At 42.5% G+C, this 24,589-nt stretch overlaps 1 protein-coding gene across 1 annotated transcript in view; it reads left to right on the plus strand.

The window, feature by feature from the left end:
- Positions 1-24,589, plus strand: part of PCNX2 (pecanex 2) — a 311,350-nt gene that overhangs the window by 227,668 nt on the left and 59,093 nt on the right. The window contains exons 24-25 of the mRNA XM_005891898.3: positions 8,482-8,540; positions 13,167-13,382. Of these exons, the coding sequence (XP_005891960.1) occupies positions 8,482-8,540; positions 13,167-13,382 (275 nt within the window). The remainder of the gene's footprint in view (positions 1-8,481; positions 8,541-13,166; positions 13,383-24,589) is intronic.

The following is a 24,589-nucleotide window of genomic DNA, read 5'->3' on the forward strand; positions in this document are numbered from 1 at the left end:
CCAACACCACAGTTCAAAAGCATCAATTCTTCGGTGTTCAGCTTTCTTCACAGTCCAACTCTCACATCCATACATGACTACTGGAAAAACCATAGCCTTGACTACACGGACATTTGTTGGCAAAGTAATGTCTCTGCTTTTGAATATGCTATCTAGGTTGGTCATAACTTTCCTTCTTAGGAGTAAGCGTCTTTTAATTTCATGGCTGCAATCACCATCTGCAGTGATTTTGGAGCCCCCAAAAATAAAGTCTGACACTGTTTCCACTGTTTCCCCATCTATTTGCCATGAAGTGATGGGACCAGATGCCATGATCTTAGTTTTCTGAATGTTGAGCTTTAAGCCAACTTTTTCACTCTCCTCTTTCACTTTCATCAGCAGGCTCTTTAGTTCTTCTTCACTTTCTGCCATAAGGGTGGTGTCATCTGCATATCTGAGGTTATTGATATTTCTCCCAGCAATCTTGATTCTAGCGTGTGCTTCATCCAGCCCAGCATTTCTCATGATGTACTCTGCATATAAGTTAAATAAGCAGGGTGACAATATACAGCCTTGACATACTCCTTTTCCTATTTGGAACCAGTCTGTTGTTCCATGTCCAGTTCTAACTGTTGCTTCCTGACCTGCACATAGGTTTCTCAAGAGGCAGGTCAGGTGGTCTGGTATTCCCATCTCTTTCAGAATTTTCCACAGTTTATTGTGATCCACACAGTCAAAGGCTTTGGCATAGTCAATAAAGCAGAAATAGATGTTTTTCTGGAACTCTCTTGCTTTTTCCATGATCCAGTATCACTTTTTTAAAAAAAGGTTTTCATTTTGTATTGCAATATAACCAATTAACAATATTGTGATAGTTTCAGGTGAAGAGCAAAGGACTCAGCTACATGTATACATGTGTATGGAGATTTTTTAAACTTTTTTTTAAAGCTAAAGTATAAATTTACATGGGGTTGAAAGAAATATTAAAAAGAGATCTCCCCATATACCTTTTATTCAATTTACATGTGTTAACATCTTGCACCGCTATCACTGGGATATTGATATTGGTCCAGTTGAGATATTGACCATGTCCACCCACACAGAGATCTCTGCTGCTGCCTTTTTATATTCAAAACACACTCTTCGGTTCTGCAGCTCACCGTTTCTTAACTCCTGTAATCATTGATCTGTTCTCTAATTTTGTTATTTCAAGAATTTTATATGAATGGAATCCTACTACAATTAACTTCATGGGATTGGCTGTTTTCACTCAACCATAGTTCACTGAAGATTCATGCAGATCATGGCATGTCAATAACTGTAATTGCTAAGCAGTATCTCATAGTATGGGCTTCCCTGGTGGCTCAGACAGTAAAGAATTTGCCTGCAATGCAGGACACCTGGGTTTGATCCCTGGGTTAGGAAGAACCCCTGGCGGATGGCATGGCAACCCTCTCCAGTATTCTTGTCTGGAGAATCCCCATAGACAAAGGAGCCTGGCGAGCTACAGTCCATGGGGTCTCAAAGAGTCAGACATGACTGAGCGACTAAGTACAGCACAGCACATCTCATAGTAGGGAAACAACAGTCTGCTTAGCAACTCAGTCATTAAGGGAAACCTTCTTTTGGTCCAACTCACATCTGTATATGACTAGTGTACATGACTATAGCTTTGACTATACAGACCTTTGTTGGCAAAATGATATCTCTGCTTTTTAATACACTTTTTAGGTTTGTCATAGCTTTTCTTCCAAGGAGCAATAGTGAAGGGCAGGGAAGCCTGGCTTGCTGCAGTTCATGGGGTTGCAAAGAGTTGGACACAACTTAGTGACTGAACAGCAGAGGGGCATCTGGGTTGCTTCCAGATTTTGGCTTTTATGAATAAAGCTGCTAGGGGCATTGGTCTGTGGGGTTTTGGGTGAACATAAGTCTTCACTTCTCTGGCATAATTGGCCAGGAATATAATTGCTAGCTCATATGGTAGTTATGCTCATATGGTTCATATGCTTGCTAGACAGTGTATTAAAAAGCAGAGACATCACTTTGCCAACCTGAGTCTGTAAACTCAAATTTCCAGTTTTTCCAGTAGTCATGTACCAATGTGAGAGTTGGACCTTAATTAAAGAAGGCTGAGGGCCAAAGAATTGATCTTTTTGAATTATGATGCTAGAAAAGACTCTTGAGTCTCTTGGATTGCAAAGAGATGAAACCAGTCAATCCTAAAGGAAATCAACCATGAATTTTCATTGGAAGGACTGATGCTGAAGCTGAAGGTCTGATACTTTGGCCACCTGATGCAAAGAGCCAACTCATTGGAAAAGACCCTGATGCTGGGAAAGATTGAAGGCAAAAGGAGAAGAGGGTGGCAGAAGATGAGATGGTTAGATAGCATCACTGACTTAATGGACATGAGTTTGAGCAAACTCTGGGAGATAGTGAAGGATCGAGGAATCTGGCATGCTGCAGTCCACAGGGTCGCAGAGTTGGAAACGACTTGGTGACTGCACAACAGAATGGTAATTTTTTAGAAAAGAAACTGCCGTACATTTTTTCAGAGAAGTGATACCGTTTACATCCCCACCAGCAATGTGTAAGAGATCTAGTTTATGCATATCCTTGGCAGTGTGTGGATATTTTCACTATTTCTTACTTTGGTCATTCTTCTGGGTGTATATAATGATTCCTCCTTGTGGTTTTAACCTATGGTTCTCTTATGAATTACGATATTGAACATCTTTTTCTGAGTTTATTTGTTGTCAATATTCCTCGTCACAGAAATGTTTGTTCATGTCTCTGTTCGTTTTCTTTTGCATTCTTTGTGGGGGTTTTGTTTGTTTTGGTTTCTTTGTTTTGTTTTTTACTGTTGAGTTTTGAGAGTTGTTTATTTATTCTAAACACTTGTACTTTGTTAGATATGAGGTTTAAAGATATTTTCCCACAGTCTGTACCTGGTTTTTTTGACCTTTGGGCAGAGTATTTTGCAAAGCAAAAGTTTTTCAAAAAACACTTTCGACATGTGCACATGGACACGATAGACCATGTGTTGGGCCATAAAACAAACCTCAGTAAATTTAAAAGGATTGAAATTATATAACGTATGTTCTCCAGCTACAATGGAATGAAATTAGAAATTAACAGCAAGAGGAAATCTAGAAAATTCCCAAAGATGTATAAAATAAAGTTACCTTAAACAACCTATGAGTCAGAAAAGAAATCACAAGAGAAAATTTAAAAGTATTTTGTAGTGAATGAAAAGGAGAGCACAGTCTGTGAAAACGTGTGGTATTGTCAACTTTAAAAAAGCGCAACAGGAACGTTGCAAGTTAAGTCGTATTTGGGGCAAAATGAGGGCTGCAGCCCAGGAGACAGCACCTTAAACACCTCTGAGAACTGTTCCAAATATCATATATGGACGCATATATGTGAAATCTAGAAAGATGGTGCTGATGAACCTGTTTGTGGGACAGCAGTGAAGATGCAGGTATAGAGAAGAGACTTGTGGACACGGTGGGAGAAGGAGAGGGTGGGGTGAATTCAGAGAGTAACACTGAAACATGTACATTACCATATGTAAAGTAGATCGTGGGAATTCGCTGTATGACGCCGGGAGCTTAAACCAGTGCTCTCTGACAACCTAGAGGGGTTGCGGGGGGAGAAGGAAGTTCAAGAGGGAGGGGCATATGTACACTTATGGCTGGTTCATGGTGATGTGTGGCAGAGACCAACATAATATTGTAAAGCAATTATCTTCCAATTAAAATACTTTTTTTAATGTAGTGGAGAAGGACAGTATATATGTGATTTTGGTGAAGGAAGTGTACATACAATCAAGCACATGTTTCTTCAGAAGGTTTCTTCTAGTCATGAGAAACAGTCATCCCATGAAGGATTGCAATGCTTTTCTAGATATGAGGAGATCAAGACTTGGGCTCATAAAATCAGCTCCTAAAAATATCTAACTCTCTAAAGACCTGCCCTGCCAGTTCTATTCCCCCAGATCACAGAGTGCCTCACCTCTGCTCTCCACCTGGAAGGCCTCTCAGAGGGTGTGGAAGGCCAGCAGCTGTAGCCGCACACGAGGCAATCCTAGTGGGGCTAGACGTGCTTAGTGGCTCGGTCGTGTTCGACTCTTTGCAACCCCGTGGACTGTAGCCCACCAGGCAAGTGCCCACAGTAAGTGCCAATTTGTAGTTGACAGGATGTAGCAAAAGCAGTGCTCAGAGAGAAATTCATACTGTCAATGCCTAAATTACAAAAAATAAGAAAAATCTCAAATCAATAAGCTAGTCTTCCGTGTTAAGAAACTAGAAAAAAGGAGCCAACTAAACCAAAGTAAGCAGACAGAACAAAATAATAAAAATTAAAATGATGAGAAATGAAATAGAGGATAGGAAAACAATAGAAAGAATAGATTAAACCAAAATTTGATTCTTTGAAAAGATTGACAAAATTGACAAACATTTACCAAGAATGACCAAGAAAAAAGAGACTCAAATTACTAAAATCACAGTTAAAAGTTGAGAACATTTTTACCAACATTACATAATTGAAAGAGAATTCTACAAACTACTGTGTATCAACAAATGAGATAAGCTAGCCAAACCAGAAGAATTCATAGAAATACACACACTACCAAAATTGGCTGAAAAAGAAATAGATAATCTGAGTAAACCCATAACAATTAAAGGGAATTAATAGGTAATCAAAAACTCGCAACAAAGAAAAGCCCAGAATCGGTTAGCTTGACTCTCAAATTCTCTAAAATGATTAGAGAAGAATTACCATCAGTTATTCTTAAATCTCCCCAAAAAAGAGTGGAGGAAGGCATAGTTCTTAAATCATTCTGTGGGGCCAGTATTACCCTGATACCAAAGCCAGACAAATTCATCTCAAGAAAAGACAACCTTAGACCAATATCCCGTATGAATATAAACACAAAAACCGTTAAAAAATACTAACCCAAATGAAACTTGTGCATATATTCAACTTAAAATGTGACAGTGTCCTTCTGTTTAGTGTCTGACTGCCTTCTCATTGTCCAGATTTCTCCAATGCTGTCCTGCCCCATGAAGAGAACTACAGTCCATCCATCCTGGTTTCTCCATACGAGCAGATGCCCATCAAAGTTCTTACTCCAGCCAGTCACACTTCCTCATGAAAAATGGGAACTACTTCTCCCATAAATAGTCTATGTGAGCTGTCAAACCGGAACTTGAAACAGTGTAATCAAGTTTCTATTAAATTACTTAAGCTCCTCAGGTGAAGCCACATGAGACAAGGTGCTGGATTTAGATGAGGAGGTAGAAAGGCAAAGCTTGAAGGGAGGGAATGAGCTTTGCTGTTGGCATTCCATATTAACATAAGGGAGAGATGCTTCAGAGTGAGTCACCTTCTCTGGGAAGACCTATATCATATTACTGGACTCTTGGCTTGTGGCCCTTGGAACACTGTGACAAGCAGTGAGCCTTAATTTTGCCAGGCAGATGCTAAGAGCATACACACCTAACCACTCCGGCATTTGGAACTCCTAAATCACTGCAGATGGTGACTGCAGCCATGAAATTAAAAGACACTTACTCCTTGGAAGAAAAGTTATGACCAACCTAGATAGCATATTCAAAAGCAGAGACATTACTTTCCAACAAAGGTCTGTCTAGTCAAGGTTATGGTTTTTCCAATGGTCATGTATGGATGTGAGAGTTGGACTGTGAAGAAAGCTGAGCACTGAAGAATTGATGCTTTTGAACTGTGGTGTTGGAGAAGACTCTTGAGAGTCCCTTGGACTGCAAGGAGATCCAACCAGTCCATTCTGAAGGAGATCGGCCCTGGGATTTCTTTGGAAGGAATGATGCTAAAGCTGAAACTCCAATACTTTGGCCACCTCATGCGAAGAGCTGACTCATTGGAAAAGACTCTGATGCTGGGAGGGATTGCGGGCAGGAGGAGAAGGGGACGACGGAGAATGAGATGGCTGGATGGCATCACTGACTCGATGGACGTGAGTCTGAGTGAACTCTGGGAGTTGGTGCTGGACAGGGAGGTCTGGCGTGCTGCGATTCATGGGGTCGCAAAGAGACACAACTGAGCGACTGAACGGAACTGAACTGAGATTGGGGAGTGAGTTGGAAGTCCCCACCAGGTGGCGCTAGTGGTAAAGAATCCGCTAGCTAGTGCGGGAGACACAAGAGATGTAGGTTTGATCCCTGGGTTGGGAAGATCCCCTGGGGTAGGAAATAGCAACACATTCCAGTATTCTTGCCTAGAAAATCTCATGGACAGAGGAGCCTGGCAGGCTACAGTCCATGGGGCCGCAGAGAGTCGGACATGACTGAGCAACTGACCATACCACACACTGAGCAACAGAACAGAATGTTCCTGCAATAGGACCGTGAAAGCAGAAATCCAATTACTGAGCTAATTAGCACCTTTGAGTGGTAAGCACCAAATTTACAGGAGGAAAGCACTGGAGAAAACCTTGAATACCCAGTAAGGCTGACACTTGCCCTTCTTAGAGAGTCTGCTGGCGAGCCAGAGGCCCTCAGGGCACACAGGCAGCGTGGATTAGTTACTGCTGATCAGAATTGAGCCCTCTGCGTCCAAAGCCTTTTGCAGATAGCTTTTCATTTAACATAGTTTTAGAAGGTGTTTTAATTCCCTGAAGAGTTTGGTAAATGACTTTCTTTTGGCTCAATCTCACTTTAAAAATTGTTTATTCTGCTGCTGAAAATTCCATTTGTCCTAGGTCTTAAGGTGAAATTAAAATTCCATTCAGGGACTCACCATGCCGACATGGGATTACGGCCTTCATTAGAAAGAATTTTGTTGTTCGCTTTATTTTCTGCCACCTGGGCTCTTTTGTTTTCAAAACCGATCTGAAGGTATTTGCAAGGAAAAGGAAGCAGTAATAGAACACCGTGACCGTTTCGAGCTGTAACAGAGTATCCCTTCTGTACAACTCAGCTGGAGCTCTAGTCTACAAAACTCCAACAGGATCCTGCCTAGATAGTTCTCATATATCTGAAACATAGATATGGTAAAGATGAGCTGCTCATTATGTTCAAACTTGTATGGAACCCCCCATTCAGTGGTCTATTTCTAGTGAAAGCCCTTTATGGCATAGGTTTAGCCTTATGAAATTTTTGTAGGAAGAGGGATACTTTCCAGGGCCTTTCCAGCCAGTGGGCTCTTGTCTAACACTCAGAAATGAATTGTCTAAGGAGACACATGTGCTGACAAAGCAAGAGATTTCAGTGGGAAGGGGGGCACCAGGTGGGAACCCAGGAGGACTGCTCTGCCAAGTGGCTCACAGTCTCAGGTTTTATGGTAATGGGTTAGTTTCCAGGTTTTCTCTGGCCAGTTGTTCTGACTCAGGGTCCTTCCTAAGCCAAGATGGATGTTAGCAAGGAGGATTCCGGGAGGTTGGTAGGACAATTTGACCTTTCCTGAATTCTTCTGATTGGTGATGTCTTGTTAGTTCCGCATTCCTTACTAGGATCTCCTCTTGTAAGATACCTCATGCCAAGTAGTTACTATTGTGTTTGGCCAGAATGGGGCAGTTTCAGTCAGTGGTTCCCCTAACAAAATTGCCATTTTTTTAGACCATAAACTGTTACATATCATTAGCTTCATGTGGTTGGTGTCATTTCAAAGAATGACAAGACCCCCACTCAGTGTCTGAAATAAGTCAAGGCTGGTCCAACATCGTCTCTCCAAGCAGGACAGACCGTTGCACGTATAAAGGGTTTGGGGGACATCTGAAGTTCAAGGGCAGATGAGTTTCAGATTCAGAAATGGGGTGATACCATCTGCAGGGCAGTCACCTGGGGAACCTGTTATGGATTGGTCACCCTCAGAAGTCTGCACTGAGCCTGTCCCTTGCTGGCTGACTTTCAGAAGCAAGCAGCCACTGTCAACTGGCTGCTTTACCAAAGCTATAAGTTGAGGTGAGTTGTCATAACTGAAAAGGTTTAAAACTGGTTCTGGTGGCAACTGGTTACTGTGGCTATAGACAGTCCACCTTTTCCTAAGCTGCAAAGAGCTGTTTTTCATTCTTATGGTTCAACCTAAGACAAGTCTGTAAGAATGCACCCAACGCTTGAAAGCAAGTAGTGGAGACCCAGACTACTTATCAAGACTGTTCTGGAATCAGTTTGAAAAGCAAGATACTATGTATGCAGTGCTCTCAAATACTGTCAGTGGGTGGTAGTCCATTAACAATTTCAATGCTTGCTTTTATTGTGTAGACTGGATGCTCAGAATTGATAAAAGATGAAGGTCTATCTCCTGTACCTAAGTGCTAAACATCTCTTCCCTCTCTATGTCTTCTGTACTTTTCCCGCCCTCTGACCCCTCTCTTCCTTCAGCCTTGTCAATGCAGAACCATAACTCTAATATGTGAGCTCCATCTCTCCTGGATTCCCACTCACACAGCTGATTCTGTGAGCCAGCTGTCATTTGCAGGGATCTAATCACTGCCTCTTACTCTTTTGTGGCTCTTTCTAGTACAAGGCGTGTGGATAATTCCAACACAAGACTGGTGGTCCAAATTGAAAAAGATTCAGGTAAGAGGATATCTTCCTTCTCTTTCTTTCTTTTTTTAATATTTTATTTTATTTATTTTTTGGCCATGCAGCATGTGGGATCTTAGTTCCCCAAGCAAGGATTGAACCCATCCCCCATGTGTTGGAAGCATGTAGTCTTAACCACTGGAGCCCTCCTGCCCGGGAAAGTCCCCTGTCTCTCGTTTAAGCTATTTATGTGTTGTGTAGATGGATTCCTTCAATCCAAAAAAGAAGAATTAAGTACTCACTTTTTTAAATCACTGTGGAGACAGTGCATGTCTTGGTAAATATGCTGATGGTAAAAATAAAACTGTGCAAATAGAACTGATCAAGTATCCTGATTTGGTTTAGAAATGGATTCCTCCATGATTTAGAACTGATTAGATCTCTTTTCAATATTGAATGACTGTTGATTACAACATTTTAGTTTGTACATGCTAAACATCAAATACAGACAGTAAACCTTGGTATTGGTATTCTGGCAAAAAAAATCAGCATTATGATGTCCTTAAAGGCAAGCCATTCCAGGATCCAGGGTCTGGATATCTTCAGAGTCTTTGTACAACATTAATCTATGGAAAGATTTATCTGCCATAGTAACAGGAAGTTACTTTTTTCTTCGTGTAATCTATTTCATTTTGAAGCATTCGACCTTTTTTCCCCTCATATCAGTATGCAAATTTAAACCACTCTCTATTTTTAATCCACCTCACTGTCTCCTCTGTGCCAAAAATATTGTCTAGGAAGAATTGTATCCTGCTTATTAGCTATATTTGAATTGCATATACATGATTAATTTGAAATCATAATTTAAAACTTGAAAATATCTGGAGAGGCTGGTTTATTTTTTGTTAAACTTTGTATCAGCCCAATTTGAAGGGGGTGTGGTTGGAGTATAAATATCTCTAATGTGAAGCCATGGGATTCTAATTTTGCCGGGCCATTGACATTAGGCATTTAGACAGTTTCATAAGTACATTGTGCTTTTAGTTGTTCATAATTTTGTCTCATTTTCATCTAATTATACAGATGTGTGGTCAGTGTGTTCTAAGATCTCAGCTTTTCATGGTTTAAATTGTTTTATTTGTACATCAAACAGTTTGAACAGTTAAGCAAAAGTTAATTCTGTTGTTAAGGCTTTTTCTTTAAAAGTACCAGAGACTCGGAGTAATCTCCAATTAGCATCTCTGGATGCATGCTGCTTCATCAGAGAAAATGAATATCACTGCAGGTCAGGCAGGCTTAATCTGCATAGAAAATTAAGCATACTGATACCTTATTAGAGGACATGACACAACTCAGTCCATAAAGCAGTTTGTTTCTTTCCATTAATCATAAATAGGTTATAAATGCACCTATTTCAGTTTGGCTTTTAACTGTCGTGAATGCCTAGCCCTGATATCCATAGTTTGATAGTGTTATCTTGTAGATTTCTTAGCCGTGGATCAGTGCTCTTTCTTACGTGGGTGTGCTCGGGGCCAGTCGGCACCTTCCTGCACCCTCAATGATGCTCCAGTTCCTGAGGGTACAGAGCAGGAAAGCTCCATTCAGATCTTCACAGATCTTTATCGCCAACCTTTCTGAATCTCTGTCTCCACTCCAGAAGCTGGCCTAGAAGGGGTCCTTGAGCTTTGCTTTGGGCCTCTTCTCTTTGGGGCAACTCTATGCTTCTCTGACTTTCTGGAGGCAGAGTTTACTCCCCAGAGAAAAGATACTCCTAAAGTCAAAACACTGGTACAACTTCCCTTCCAGCCCCTCCCAGTACTTCTTCCACTCCCAGGACCACAGGCCAGGCCACTTCCCAGTTTACCCAGCCTTCTCAAAAAAGATTCTGTCTTCATCATGAGAGATCTGACAGAGGGAATAAAAGGAGTCAGCCCAGCCAGTACGCGAAATGCATCAAGAACCCCCAGTTTCATGCCCCTGAAACACGCTGGCCCTTTATTGGGAAGCAGGGTGTTCCCTCACTCCATCTCCTTTGCTGCATCCTTCCTTTTTTCTTCCCTTGATGTACTCATCCATTCGATCTGAATGGCTAAGTTTGAACAAACAAGCAACGGTCCTGGCAAGGGTGCAGAACAACTAGAATTCTCAGTCCCTGCGACTGGGGTGCAGAATGGTTCAGCCTTTTTGGAGAACGGTAGGGCCACTCTTAGGGTTTGACTCAGGAGAAATGACAACATGTTCTTATGAACTTCTGCTCATGAATATCGTGAGTGGATTTACTCATATTCACCAGTACTGAAAACAACCCAGAGGTCCTTCAGCTACTGAATGGTTAAGCAAGCTGTAGTAACTACATACAAACGAAACAAAACAAATGACTGCTATATACCGCAGTGTGGATGCGACACAGTGCCGCATTCCAAGTGGTGGCCATGTGACTGTAAGCATTGTTCTAAGATTCATAGAACTGGACACTAAAAAGGGCAAATTTTGCTCTCTGTAAATTATGCCTCAATAAATCTGAGTTTTATATATATATATAACTTAAAATGAGTCAATGGCATTGATACATAATAATTTATATACTTGTATATAATATATAAAATGTATACTAGCAATAATTATTTATATTGTAGACTACAGTTATATATGTATACATGCATATATATGTACTTTTACACAATACATACTATCAATAATTATTTATATTATAAAAAATATATATATATGCATATATATATAAAACTTCCCTATAGTTCGGATGGTAAAGAATCTGCCTGCAATGCAGGAAACATGGGTTCAATCCCTGGGTCAGGAAGATCCCCTAAAGAAGGAAATGAAAACCCACTCCAGTATTCTTGCCTGGAGAATTCCACGGGCAGAGGAGCCTGGTGGGCTACAGTCCATAGGGTCACAAAGAGTCATACATGACTAAGTGACTTAACACACACACACACACACACACACACACAACTATACACACACTATTTATTGTCTGTAAATTATTTCTCAGTGAAACCCTGGAGTTACTTAATGGATTAATGGATTATGTTCTCAAAAGCAAAATTTCTCTTAACAAAGCTGTATCATCTATGCTGTCATCTATTATTCAACAGATAGTCATTACTGCATATTAAGAATCTGCCAGTAGTGAGATACAAAAATAAACAAATTCAGTCTTCCTTCACCACCGTAGGGTGCATTGGAGAAATCAGATGTTAATCAAATAACCATACATACACAAAAAAACCAAAGTCAAATTCCAACTGTTTCAAGTGCTTTCAAGCAGAGGGTCATAGTCCTGATGCCCTATAACATGGCCTGGCAAAGGGGTCAAGGAAGGCTTCCCTGAAGTGGCTGTGGAACAGAGGTCTAAAGATTGCTGCTGCTGCTACTGCTGCTAAGTCGCTTCAGTCGTGTCCAACTCTGTGCGACCCCATAGACAGCAACCCAACCAGGCTTCCCTGTCCCTGGGATTCTCAAGGCAAGAACACTGGAGTGGGTTGCCATTTCCTTCTCCAATGCATGAAAGTGAAGAGTGAAAGTGAAGTCGCTCAGTCATGTCCGACTCTTAGCAACCCCATGGACTGTAGCCCACCAGGCTCCTCCATCCATGGGATTTTCCAGGCAAGAGTACTGGAGTGGGGTGCCATTGCCTTCTCCGGATCTAAAGATTAGTAGAGGTAATAAGACAGAGAAGAATGAAGGGAAACCAGGCAGAAAGATTAGTCTCTGCAAAGGCCCAGGGTGGGAAGGGGCAGGTGAGTCACTCAACTGGGAGAAGTTCTGTGTTGCTAAGTGTGGAGACTGAGGAAGAGATGAGTGAGAGGTGAGGATGGACACTGAAGTGGGGAGCAGAGCACACACCGCCCCTGGTGTGACCATACACCTGGGGTTTGATCAGGCTGGTGTCCTAGCTTATTCCTGGAGGATGACTTATGGCACCCTATTACAGGTGATGTTATGAAGTCTTGTCTCTACCTTAAGAGCCCTAACAAACCACTTTAAGAAATGGGCTGGAGGGTCCTGGGTGACACGTTCTTCTTTCATCTGAAAGGTCATTCTGGCTGGGGGGTAGAGAATCGATGAGCAAGCACGTCCTAGTGAAGACCCATAGGTCAGTCACATGACCCTTGTGGTCCTCTACCTGAGAGACCGTGTAACTTGGGATAAAGCAAGGGTAATGGGAATGGAAAAAAGTAGGAAGATGCAAAAAAAATGCTTGAAGAATGTGAAATGGAGAGCCTTAGCTGGGAAGGAGTGGGAAGAAAGATGCCTAGGTTGTGGCCAACTGGACAGCTGAGAGCAGGTTGGGGGCGGGACTGGGGGGGCAGGGCCTGACTTGAACACACTGGATGGAGGAGAAACATTGGAAACATACAAGAAATGTTAAGTAGACGAGGAAGTAGACAGGTCTAGAGTCCAGGCAAGAGATCTCTGTTGGAGATAGGAATTTGTCAGGTGTCTCATTTAGACAGGAATCCAGTTCATTTATGTAGATGACATTGACCAGAAAGAGCATAGAGGGAAGAAATAGGAGGGTCTCACAAAACCCACCACAACGGGCGAAAGGTCTGAGGAGTCTGATTCACCCCTAATCAGATGACAACTGCCTGTCTCCCAGGTAGAGCACATTGGAGCAGGACTCACTGGGCATATTACTTCTTGTCCTGTCTTCAGGGAGCGATGGCAACAACCTCAATTCCATCTTTTATGAGCACTTGACAAGGGCGCTCCAGGAGTCCCTCTGTGGAGACCTCATCCTTGGCCGGTGGGGCAACTACAGCTCTGGCGATTGCTTTATTTTGGCTTCGGATTACCTCAATGCTTTCGTTCACCTGATTGAAATCGGCAATGGCCTTGTCACCTTTCAACTTAGAGGACTGGAATTCCGAGGTAAGAATCTCTTTATTGTGGAAGTTGTTGGAAGTTGGTCATTTGAGTGAATTATCATGCAGAGCTTTCCTAAGAAGTCATCCTTAAAAAGGAAGAGTGGGATGCCTGTCCTAGAGAATGAGTTAGGGAGCTTGCTACAACCACATCTCATCATGTATTTGGATATAAAGAAAGTCCAGTCATCTGAATTAGTAATCAGGTTAAATGTACAGTCTGGTGTAAACCTTAGGAGTAGCAAGTCAGAACTTTGGTTTTATTTGGGGAAAAACTCAGAAGCATTAAATAAATGTGGACCATGCATGGGGGCTCCATGTGGAGTCAGCTAGACCTAAAATGGAACCTGCTTCCTTGGGTTACAAATGCCATAGTCTGTTGCGGGTGAGTCATTTAGTATCTCTGAGTTTTGTTAAAAATTGTAAAATGATAATAAGAAGAATGACTGCCTCATACAGTTGTGTGATTTAACTGAGATCACGTATATGCAGGCACTGCTGTTGTTTAGGTGCTAAGTTGTGTCTGACTCCTTTGCAGCCCTATGGACTGTAGCCCACCAGGCTTTTCTGTCCATGGAATATCTCAGGAAAGAATACTGGAGTGGGTTGACATTTCGTTTTCCAGGGGATCTTCCCAATCCAGGGACCAAACCCATGTCTCCTTCATTGGCAGGTGGATTCTTTACTAGTGAGCCACCTGGGAAGCCCACTTGCAGGCACTACATGAGTGCTCACTGCTCTGTGGTTACTGAGTCTGCCTGTATCTTTGAAGAGTGATCCTGGTTTTTCCATGAATCAGACGCTGCAGTTGTATGGTGATCACTCAGGGATCAGCATCATGGATATTCCTGTGGCCCTGTCTCCCAGGTTCTTTGTGTAGTCTTTCATTCACACATGATTTTCTCTACCTCAACACCCTGTCTGTGTCAGGCCACATTCTGATGCTGAGGATGCAATGGCACGTGACCTTGAGTCTTACCCTCATGACGTGGCAAATAAACAAGCAAACAAAAGAGCAAACCAATCACAGCTTAAGGAACAGTACAGAGGAGGTAAATAAAGTTCTATGACCACAATCAGTGCAGAAGGTGAGGAGGTTTGTCAGGGAAGGGTCCTGAGAAGGAGAACAGGGAGAAGAATGTTCCAGGCCAGGAATTGGGAAGCACTGAATGTCTGAGTCTGGAGCAACCCAGGAGGAATGCCATGACCAGAGAGGCAGGGTTGGGGGGGGGTCATGGGGTTTCTCCCAGACAGGGGGAGGTGCTGCATTTTATTCTGTGCACCGTTAGGAGCCATGGAATGTTCTGAAAATGGGAATGACTGACCTAGAGCTTGTTCTGGTTGCTGTGTGGAAGATGTACTGGAGGGGATGAAAGGAGAAAAGAGGGAACCACCTAGGAGTGTCCTGTAGTCACCCCAGCAAGAGAGGACGGCAGAGGCAGAGATGTGCTGGGAGGCTCAGAGGTGGAGGACAGGCCTGCATGTTGGGGTGAGGGAAGGTGGGGTGCTCAGTATGCTTCCTGATTTCTAGGTCGAGAGCCTGATGGACATTGGTGCATTTACTGAAACTGAGAAGCTTGGATAAGGAGTGGCACATTGGTTTTGAGGATGCAATCAAGAGCCCCATTTTAAATATTTTTTTTTAAATGCCCTGGATTCATCCAAGTGAATGTATCACATACTAGTTGGACATATGTGACTAATATTCATTTTTGTTGTTGTTTAGTCACTAAGTTGTGTCTGACTCTTTTGTGACCCCATGAACTGTAGCTTGCCAGCCTCCTCTGTCCATGGAATTTTCCAGGAAACAGTACTGGAGTCAGTTGCCATTTCCTTCTCCAGGGGATCTTCCCGACCCAGAGACTGAACTCAGGTCTCCTGCATTGCAGGCAGATTCTTTACTGCTGAGCCACCTGGGAAGCTCTTAATGCTCTTTTGGGAGATATTTATTCAGCACTGATTATATGTCAAGCAGTAAGTTAGGTGCTCTGAGTAGAAAAGTAAAGGCCCTGCCTTGTGGAGCTTGAAGCCTCCCTTAGAAGACAGGCACATGATAAGTAATTACTGCCCAGAGAGGTGGCTGTTACAGCAGCACAGTGCGCAGGGTGCCTGGGGGCCAGAGAAAGGGCGCTGGAATCAGAAAGGGCGCTGGGGTCTGGTCAGCTCAGCAGAGGAGGGGCTGCAGTTAGAACGGAGAAGAGGGAACAACTGGTGTGATTACAAGGATGCACCAAGTAGCTAGATGTGGTTTCCAGGTGCTCTGGGAGGACGGGGTCACCGACAATGCTAGACAGGTAAACAGCCCGGTCATGCCTTCTAGAACCTCACAGTGACCAAAGGACGTGTTTCCACCAAGAACTAATGGCCGTCACTTCATATTTTAAAACCTATAACCCAAGGAGAATTCTTGCACGTCCTTACAAATTCCAGGAATCTAATTTAGGGAGCTTATTTGGGAAAAGGTTATTGGGCCAAGGGAGGGATGATCAGACTCTAAAGAATAGAGAAGCAACATTTCCCTGATATTTTTCTCAAATACCAGAAAATGCCACAGTAGGTGGTAGAAATTAAGTGTCTGGGTACAATAATGCAATAGAACTGCCTATTTTTGAGAGCTTTCCATTTTTTCCTGGAACTCAAGGGAAGAACTTTTAAGGTTCGCTGAGTTGAATCTGAATTATAGTTATAGCACAAGTTTCATGTGGCTTATAGCATCTTTGGCAAACTTAACTGATCTTTGAATCGAAGGGTTAGTCAGGAGGCTTCCCAAGTGGCACAGTGGTAAAGGCTCCTCCTGCCAACACAGAAGACGTGGGTTTGATTCCCGGGTGGGGAAGGTTCCCTGGAGTAGGAAATGGCAACCCACTCCAGTATTCTTGCCTGGAGAATCCCATAGACAGAGGAGCCTGGAGGGCTACAGTCCATGGGATCTCAAAGAGTCATTCAAGACTGAAGGCATTGAGCACACATTTCAAACATGCATAAGAGAAATGTTGTATAGCTGAGTACCCAGGAGAAAAAGTAAAAAGTTTGCTGAACAGTTAGCCAGCCTCTGGCACAGCAGGTAATTTCCCAACATTGGAATAAGGATTTAGAACCTGAGTAGCCCAAACAATTGATGTAGGTTCATGGCCCATGCTGTTTCCATTGGATGGTACTATAGTAGAATAAATTCAAACTAAGAATACAAATAAAGAAGCCACGTTTTTCTGTTCTATTCTTTTGGCCCATGCATCCCAGAATAGAAATACATTTTTGTGTTGTTGTTGTTGTTCATGTAAGGAAACATGATTGTACTGCTTGCTGCTCTTGGTTTATGAATATTTCTTGCATCTACCCAACCAGAGAGCCTTTAAGGAAACCATTCAAGAATTGGTAGATTAGTTAGCTTTAAGTCAAAGGTCAAGGGAACAGACAATGCACTTTAGAAGACCCTCAGTGTGAGGAGCACTAAATTCAAGGCTTTTCAAAATAAATGGAATCTGTTGTATTTAACCATCATCCGGGTAGGCGGACACAGAAAAATGGGAAAGTGAGAGTTGATTATCTGTTCAATCCATTTCTGTTCTCTGTTAGTCATCCAAGTGACCCAGCTTGATGGTTTGGCTTATTTCTATAAAAGAGGAGAAACATGAATGAGGAGAACAGAGCTGCCAACAAAAGGAGTCAGACAACTTGAAAATCCTGTCATTACAAATGAAGAAGAACCAAGAATAGGAGCAAAAAAAAAGGGCATTGGATAGAGACTTTTATAAGATACAAAGCACTCTCCTGCCTGTGAAGGTGACATCTACCTCTAGATTGGCCTTAATCCCAATACTTCCTCCCATCTAACTGATGGGGAAATCCAGACCCCTCAAGATGAATTATTTCCCAAGACTCAGAGCTACTTAGGGGTTGTTTGTTGTTCAGTCGCTCAGTCGTGTCCGACTCTTTGTGACCCCATGGACTGCAGCATACCAGGCTTCCCTGTCCTTCACTATCTTTCTGACTTTGTTCAAACTCATGTCCGCTGAGTCAATGATGCCAGTCAACCATCTCATCCTCTTGCCCTCAATATTTCCCAGCATCAAGGTCTTTTCCAAAGAATTGGCTCCTCACATCAGGTGGCCAATGTATTAAAGCTTCAGCTTCAGCATCAGTGGACTTCCAGTGAATATTCAGTGTTGATTTCCTTTAGGATTGACTGGTTTGATCTTCTTCCTGTCCAAGGGACTCCCAAGAGTCTTCTCCAGCACCACAGTTTGAAAGCATCAATTCTTCGGTGCACAGCCTTTATGGTCCAATTCTCACATCTATACATGACTACTGGAAAAACCATAGCTTTGACCATTCAGACCTTTGTCAGCAAAGTGATGTATTTGCTTTTTAATATGCTGTCTAGGTTTGTCATAACCTTTCTTCCAAGGAGCAAGTATCTTTTAATTTTGTGGCTGCAGTCACTGTGTGCAATGATTTTGGAGCCCAAGAAATTAAAGTTTGTCACTGTTTCCTCTTTTTTGCCATCTATTTGCCACGAAGTGTTGGGACTTTATGCCATGATCTTAGTTTTTTGAATGTTGAATTTTAACCCAGGTTTTTCACTCTTCTCTTTAACCTTCATCAAGAGACTTTTTAGTTCCTCTTTGCTTTCTGCCATTAAAGTGGTATTATCTGCATATCTGAGGTTGTGGATATTTCTCCTGGCAATCTTGATTCCAGCTTAGAGCTGGGCAAACCCACAGAGCTCTTAACAAAAACTTTTCATTCTACTTGACCATTTCCTTTTTTCATTCCTCCTTTTGGTTGGAAATTTGTACCATAGTGTTCATTTGGTTTATTAAACATGAAATAACTGGGATATAATGCCCTCAATTTCCCAGGTGCATAGAAAACTCCACTTTAGGTCAGGATGTTCAGTGGGAGCACACATGTGACTTGACTTCTCAGAGTCTCAATTTCTTCATCAAAACCTTGGTGTGATTATAATTTCTTTCCAGCTCTGAAATACAGGCAGAATACTCTCCAACATAAATCACAGCAAGATCCTCTATGACCCACCTCCCAGAGTGATGGAAATAAAAGCAAAAATAAACAAATTGGACCTAATTAAACTTAAAAACTTTTGCACAGCAAAGGAAACTATAAACAAGGTGAAAAGACAGTCTTCAGAATGGGAGAAAGTAATAGCAAATGAAGCAACTGAATAAAGAATCAATCTCAAAAAAATACAAGAGGCTCATGCAGGTCAATACCAGAAAAATAAACGACCCAATCAAAAAATGGGTCAAAAAACTTAACTTCTCCAAAGAAGACATACAGATGGCTAACAAACACATGAAAAGATGCTCAACATCACTCATTATCTGAGAAATGCAAATCAAAACCACAATGAGGTACCATATCACAGCGGTCAGAATGGCTGCTATCAAAAAGTCTACAAACAATAAATGCTGGAGAGGGTGTGGAGAAAAGGGAAGCCTCTTACACTGTTGGTGGGAATGCAAACTAGTACAGCCACTATGGAGAACAGTGTGGAGATTCCTTAAAAAACTGGAAATAGAACTTCCATGTGACCCAGTGATCCTACTGCTGGGCATAAACGCCGAGGAAACCAGAATTGAAAGAGACACATGTACCCCAGTGTTCATCACAGCACTGTTTACAATAGCCAGGACATGGAAGCAACCTAGATGTCCATCAGCAGATGAATGGATAAGAAAGCTGTGGTACCTATACACAATGGAATATTACTCAGCTATTAGAAAGAATTCATTTGAGTCAGTTCTAATGAGGTGGATGAAACTGGACCCTATTTATACAGAGTGAAGTAAGTCAGAAAGAAAAATACCAGGACAGCATATTAACATATATATATGGAATTTAGAAAGATGGCAATGACAACCCTATATGCAAGATAGCAAAAGAGACACAGATATAAAGAACAGACTTTTGGACTCTGTGGGAGAAGGCAAGGGTGGGATGATTTGAGAGAATAGCATTGAAACATGTATACTACCATATGTGAAAGAGACGACCAGTCCAGGTTTGATGGTGCCCAAATAGAGCACTCAAAGCCAGTGCACTGGGACAATCCAGAGGGATGGGATGGGGAGGGAGGTAGGAGGGGGGTTCAGGATGGGGAACACATGTACACCTAAGGCTGATTCATGTCAGTGTATGGCAAATACCACAACAATATTGTAATTAGCCTCCAATTATGATAAATAAATTGATTTTTTTAAAAAGAAAGAAACAACAACAACAAAAAAGTTCTTTCCAGCTCTGATGGCTCAGCAGTCCAGGAGTTATACGGCCTTCCCCATGTCATGGGGAGAAAGTTGAACTCCCTGCGGGAGTTTGATAGAATTTCCTCCCAGGGAGGAAGCCCAAGGCTTCAAAGTCAGTGGTGGAGGAGGGGTAAATGCCTAGTTGTGGCTGACTCCAAAGTCCATGACCTTTGTAGTAAACTCCATGGCCTTGGAAGGTGGCAGGGAGTGAGGGAGGGAAACAAGGAGGCAGGGAAGGAAGAAGGAAGGAAAGAGGGGGAAGGAAGGAGGAGGAAGGAAAGAAGGAATGAAAAATAAGGAGAGATTACCAAAAAAAAAAAGAATGAATAATCATTGTCTTTACATCTCTTTGGCTGCTGAAATTCAAAAAGAAAACTTTGACCTGAATATACTTCTAAGCGTTAATACAGAACCAGCACTTCTAGGAGCTCAGTTTCTTGAATTGCTGACTGCCTTAGCAACCACGCAAACTGCACAGCTCCTGCAGGACGAACATGGAAAGCAAAGGCATAGTTATCAAGAGGTAGCCACACATTACCATCAGGCCTGGAAAATATCACAAAAATGAGATTTGCATTCCTGTCTGTGTGAAATGTTATCAGCCATCTCATAGTTTGGCTAACACCCCATAATCACCACCCTGTGGGGACATTCTAAAAATAAGTATGTAACCTAATCTAATCTAAAGCTAATTCAACCCAAACCCTTATCCTAACTGGCTAATCCACGAATAGTCAGAGCTCCCACTCATCTTGGAACCAGCTAGAATTCTCTTCTCTATGGCAACAATTAGGTCATTAGTGAGTCTACTTCTTTTGTCTGTATAGCTTGAGGAAGCTGTTAAGTCCCTTGGTTCCAAACTTTACCCATGAAATAATAGGTTCTCACTCAGAATTCCTCAATGCGTATTTTTCTTCATTTCAAGTTATGAGACATATTGGTGAACAAGACAAAGCCCTGCTTGTGCAGATAACGAGTCTGGGAAAGGAGAAGTGCTTTCCTGGAGAACATTAACAGAGTCTGCGTATTTTAACATTCAGCACTCAAAGTGTGTGGGAGAAAAGCAAGATAATGCTTGTTTGAATTAAATATTAATTAGAAAGTAAATGACTCAGTAAGATTGAATGCATTGGTTTTTCTCATTAGAAATGGAGGGTTGGGGGGGGGATACCATATCATTCACAGATACCATTATTGTATATATTTCAGCCTTTCTTATGCTTCAGATTTGCCCACCATAAATTCCCCTATGCACTGTGGGATTTGGTTTATTTCATTTTCTCCTATAGGCTAGAAGGAAAAAGTAAATTCAGGGAACTTTTGCTTGTAATTTGTCAAGGCTCATGAGACACTCTGTGATAAGGGAAAACCATGGACTTTGAATTCAAAAGGCCAGAACTTTCTACTAGACAAGATGTTTTGAAGACTCAGTGTCCTTATTTTACTAGAAGAAATTATTACTAAAAGAAGAGATTACATCTGCATAGCTGGGTTGATGTGTGCAATCAATGAGATGCTCTCTGAGAGGTTACTTTTTAAGTTGGTAAATGTCCCATAAACAGAAATTAAAATTTTTAAAATATTGAATATAAAAATTCTCTGAGAAAAACTGTTATGCCACATTCAAAATCTCACTTGCTGAACAGGTCATAAAACAGATTGTATTTCTATGGCCAGATTGTGAAGCAAATTGAGGCTCTTTGGAAGACAGAACTGTTATAATAAAAAATCTCTGCTATGACCACAAAATCAAACATGCTATAAATTATTTTCATATAGTTTTCTCTCTACTGCACACTGAGCCAATACACTTCTCCTAAACTCTCAGTGTGACAGTTAAAAGACACTCGGGTGCACTACTGTGTGACACAGGAAACTCCACTCCGTGCTCTGTGGTGACCTAAATGGGAAGGAAATCCAGAAAGAGGGGATATATGTTTACATACAGCTGATTCACTTTGCTGTACAGCAGAAACTGACACAGCATTGTAAAGCAACTATCAGATCAGATCAGTCGCTCAGTCATGTCCGACTCTTTGCGACCCCATGAATCACAGCACGCCAGGCCTCCCTGTCCATCACCAACTCCTGGAGTCCACTGAGACTCACGTCCATCGAGTCAGTGGTGCCATCCAGCCATCTCATCCTCTGTCGTCCCCTTCTCCTCCTGCCCCCAATCCCTCCCAGCATCAGAGTCTTTTCTGAGTCAACTCTTCGCATGAGGTGGCCAAAGTACTGGAGTTTCAGCTTTAGCATAAAGTGAACTGCTTTGAGCTCAGCAGTGACTATACTGTAAGTCCCCTACAAATGCGCCTTCAGGGTGCGAATTTCAAAGATGCGAACATGCATGCAGCCACTGTATGCCAGCTGTTGTGCTGTGTTACTGTACTTTCAAGGTGCTGTCCTGTAAGATTAAAAGTGTCTTCTTTATTTTTTGTGTTTGTTTTTTGTGTCTCATTTGTGTGGAAAGTATTGTATGCCTATTACAGTACAGTACTGAATAGCTGGTTGTGTTAGGGCGGTACCTAGGCTAACTTTGTTACTCTTATGAATGCATTGAACTTACAAATGCTGTCTTAGAATGGCACTTGTTCACATGCAGGGAACTTATTGTATCTGGTAACCTCTTCCTTTTGGGGACCTGAGCAATTCAGGAACAAGCTTACTTGTGATCTCAGAAGGAAATGCATTTTATGCAATAATAGTCCAGTATACACCCCAAACTGTACACTGCACCTGCAACTTGAAAAGCACTGGCTCAGCCACTGTTTTTGTTCAGTAGCCCAGGTGTGTCCGGCTCTTTGTGACCCCATGGACACCCACGGCATGCCAGGCCTTCCTGTCCCTCACTATCTCTCAGAGTTGACCCAAGTTCATGTTCATTGCATTGGTGATGCTGCCCAGCCATCTCATCCTCTGACGCCTTCTTCTCCTTCTATGCCTAATTATCCCCCACTCCACAAGCTGGCTAGTTTAAGGATAATCTAAACTTCTCTCTGGCAGCCCCTCCAGGAGACCTCACTGCTTAGCATATAGAAAACATCATCCCCATATGCCTGGCATGTCAGGCTGATGAAAGCTGTGACCATTTCAAAACTCAGCTCAAATAAACGTCTAGTAAAGTTAGTGTAAACCATTATTGGTGGATGAGATGGTTAGGTAGTATCACTGACTCAATGGACATGACTTGAGCAAATTCTGGGAGGTAGTGGAGGACAGGGAAGCCTGGCGTGCTGAAGCCCAAGGGATCGCAAAGAGTCGGACACAACTTAGTGACGGAACAACAATTAGTGGATAACACAAAGCATCATAATGTTGATGGTATTTGCGGTTTTCTGTGGAATCCAATTAGCCAGTCCTTGGGACAACTCACATCAGATAAAGAGGAACTTGGAGGGCCAGGAAGCCCAATCTTAAACACGTTGTGCATTTGGGCTTTCATGTGCCTACTCTTGCTGGAAGGTTGTAAACAAGCCAACATTCTTCCAGTGCAGCCTTACTGCTGCAGGGGATCCGTTCTAATGCATCCTTTGAAGTCCCCATCACATAATGGCTCAGCGCCTCCGTCATTTCCTCCGGTTTCTCCATAAACAGCCTGTACCCTAGTTTCCGTCCTATCACTCTTCACTTGAAATGGGACTGTGGGTGGCTGACTGCCCCAAGCAGTCTCCCCTCTATACTCCCCCAAGGCCGCAGGGGAATGTTTCTTAAGTGCAACATTCTCTCAGTTCCTCGGGACTTAAAAATACCTGTTACCTATCTGTCACCTACAGAATGAAGTTCAAATGTCTCCATAGGCATCAACTTCCCGCTCTAGTCGGCCTGCCCTGCGCCTCCCCTCTCCCCTCCAGGGATCTTAGCCCCACTTCCCAGCCTGGAGGGCACCTCCTCCGCTCTTGTTTGCCTGCCCTTCCTTTCTCACATTCATAGGCTTTCTCCTTTGGCTTCCCAGTTTTCACCAGAGAATGTCACCTCTACCTCTACCATTAAAGCAATCATGCCCGCACTAACCAGCCCCACAGGATAGCTATACTCCTGTGCTTGTCAGGGAAAGTATGTTAAAATACACCGCCCCTCAATACACAGTCATTGTCAGAACTAGCTGGAGGGGGGCGCTTCCTGGTGGTCCAGTGGTTAAGCTGCTGCACTTTTGTTGCAGGGGACACAGGTTTGATCCCTGATCTGGGAACTAAGATCCCAATTTTTTTGGCTGCACTAAAAACATTAATTAATTAAAAACTAAGTGGAGAGACATGGTCCATATCAGGGAGTTCCTGAAAGGTGTGAGGTCCTCCCAGTCCTTCTGCATCTCCAGAATCCGCCCTTGGGTGACACCAGACCTCTGGAGAGCCACATGCCTAAAACTGAATTATTTTGGTCACCTATAGAAATTTTTCTTTATTGTACTTTAATCCTGTTAGAACAGCTGTGGAACCTCGTGATTGTACTTGTGTAGTGCTGATAAGGACAGTGGACACCATATTGTACAGTGTTCTCTCTGTGATGGTCTGGGGATGTCATCTCTCTGCTGTCTTCAACAGAAATAGCTGTGATCCTCCCAAGCAATTATTTTCCTTTTGTCTTAAGGACATGAGAAACTCCTCATTATCTTTCTATACTGGTTGGTGAAAGCCTGAGTGAAATCAGTGGTCCACCTTTAGTAAATTTATAGGACTCATAGAAGGAAGTGAAGGCTTCTTGACATTCTTCTGGCTGTGTTATGTTTTTCCTATCCTCATCTTCAGTTAAAATTTCATCATTTGCTTTTGTACTGTGTATGCCTTTTAAGACTGACTTCATATCTTTTTAGAATTAAGTGTGAATAAATAAGCCAGCACTGACCTGTCCCTGGTAAAGATGGCCAGTGGTGCTTAAAGGGAGGCAGTGTTTGCTCCTTTGGAAACGAGGAAAAGGAGGAGGACATGGCCAGGTGGTCAGGAGAGGC

This window comes from Bos mutus, chromosome 28, assembly GCF_027580195.1.
Source record: "Bos mutus isolate GX-2022 chromosome 28, NWIPB_WYAK_1.1, whole genome shotgun sequence".
Taxonomy (NCBI): Eukaryota; Metazoa; Chordata; class Mammalia; order Artiodactyla; family Bovidae; genus Bos; species Bos mutus.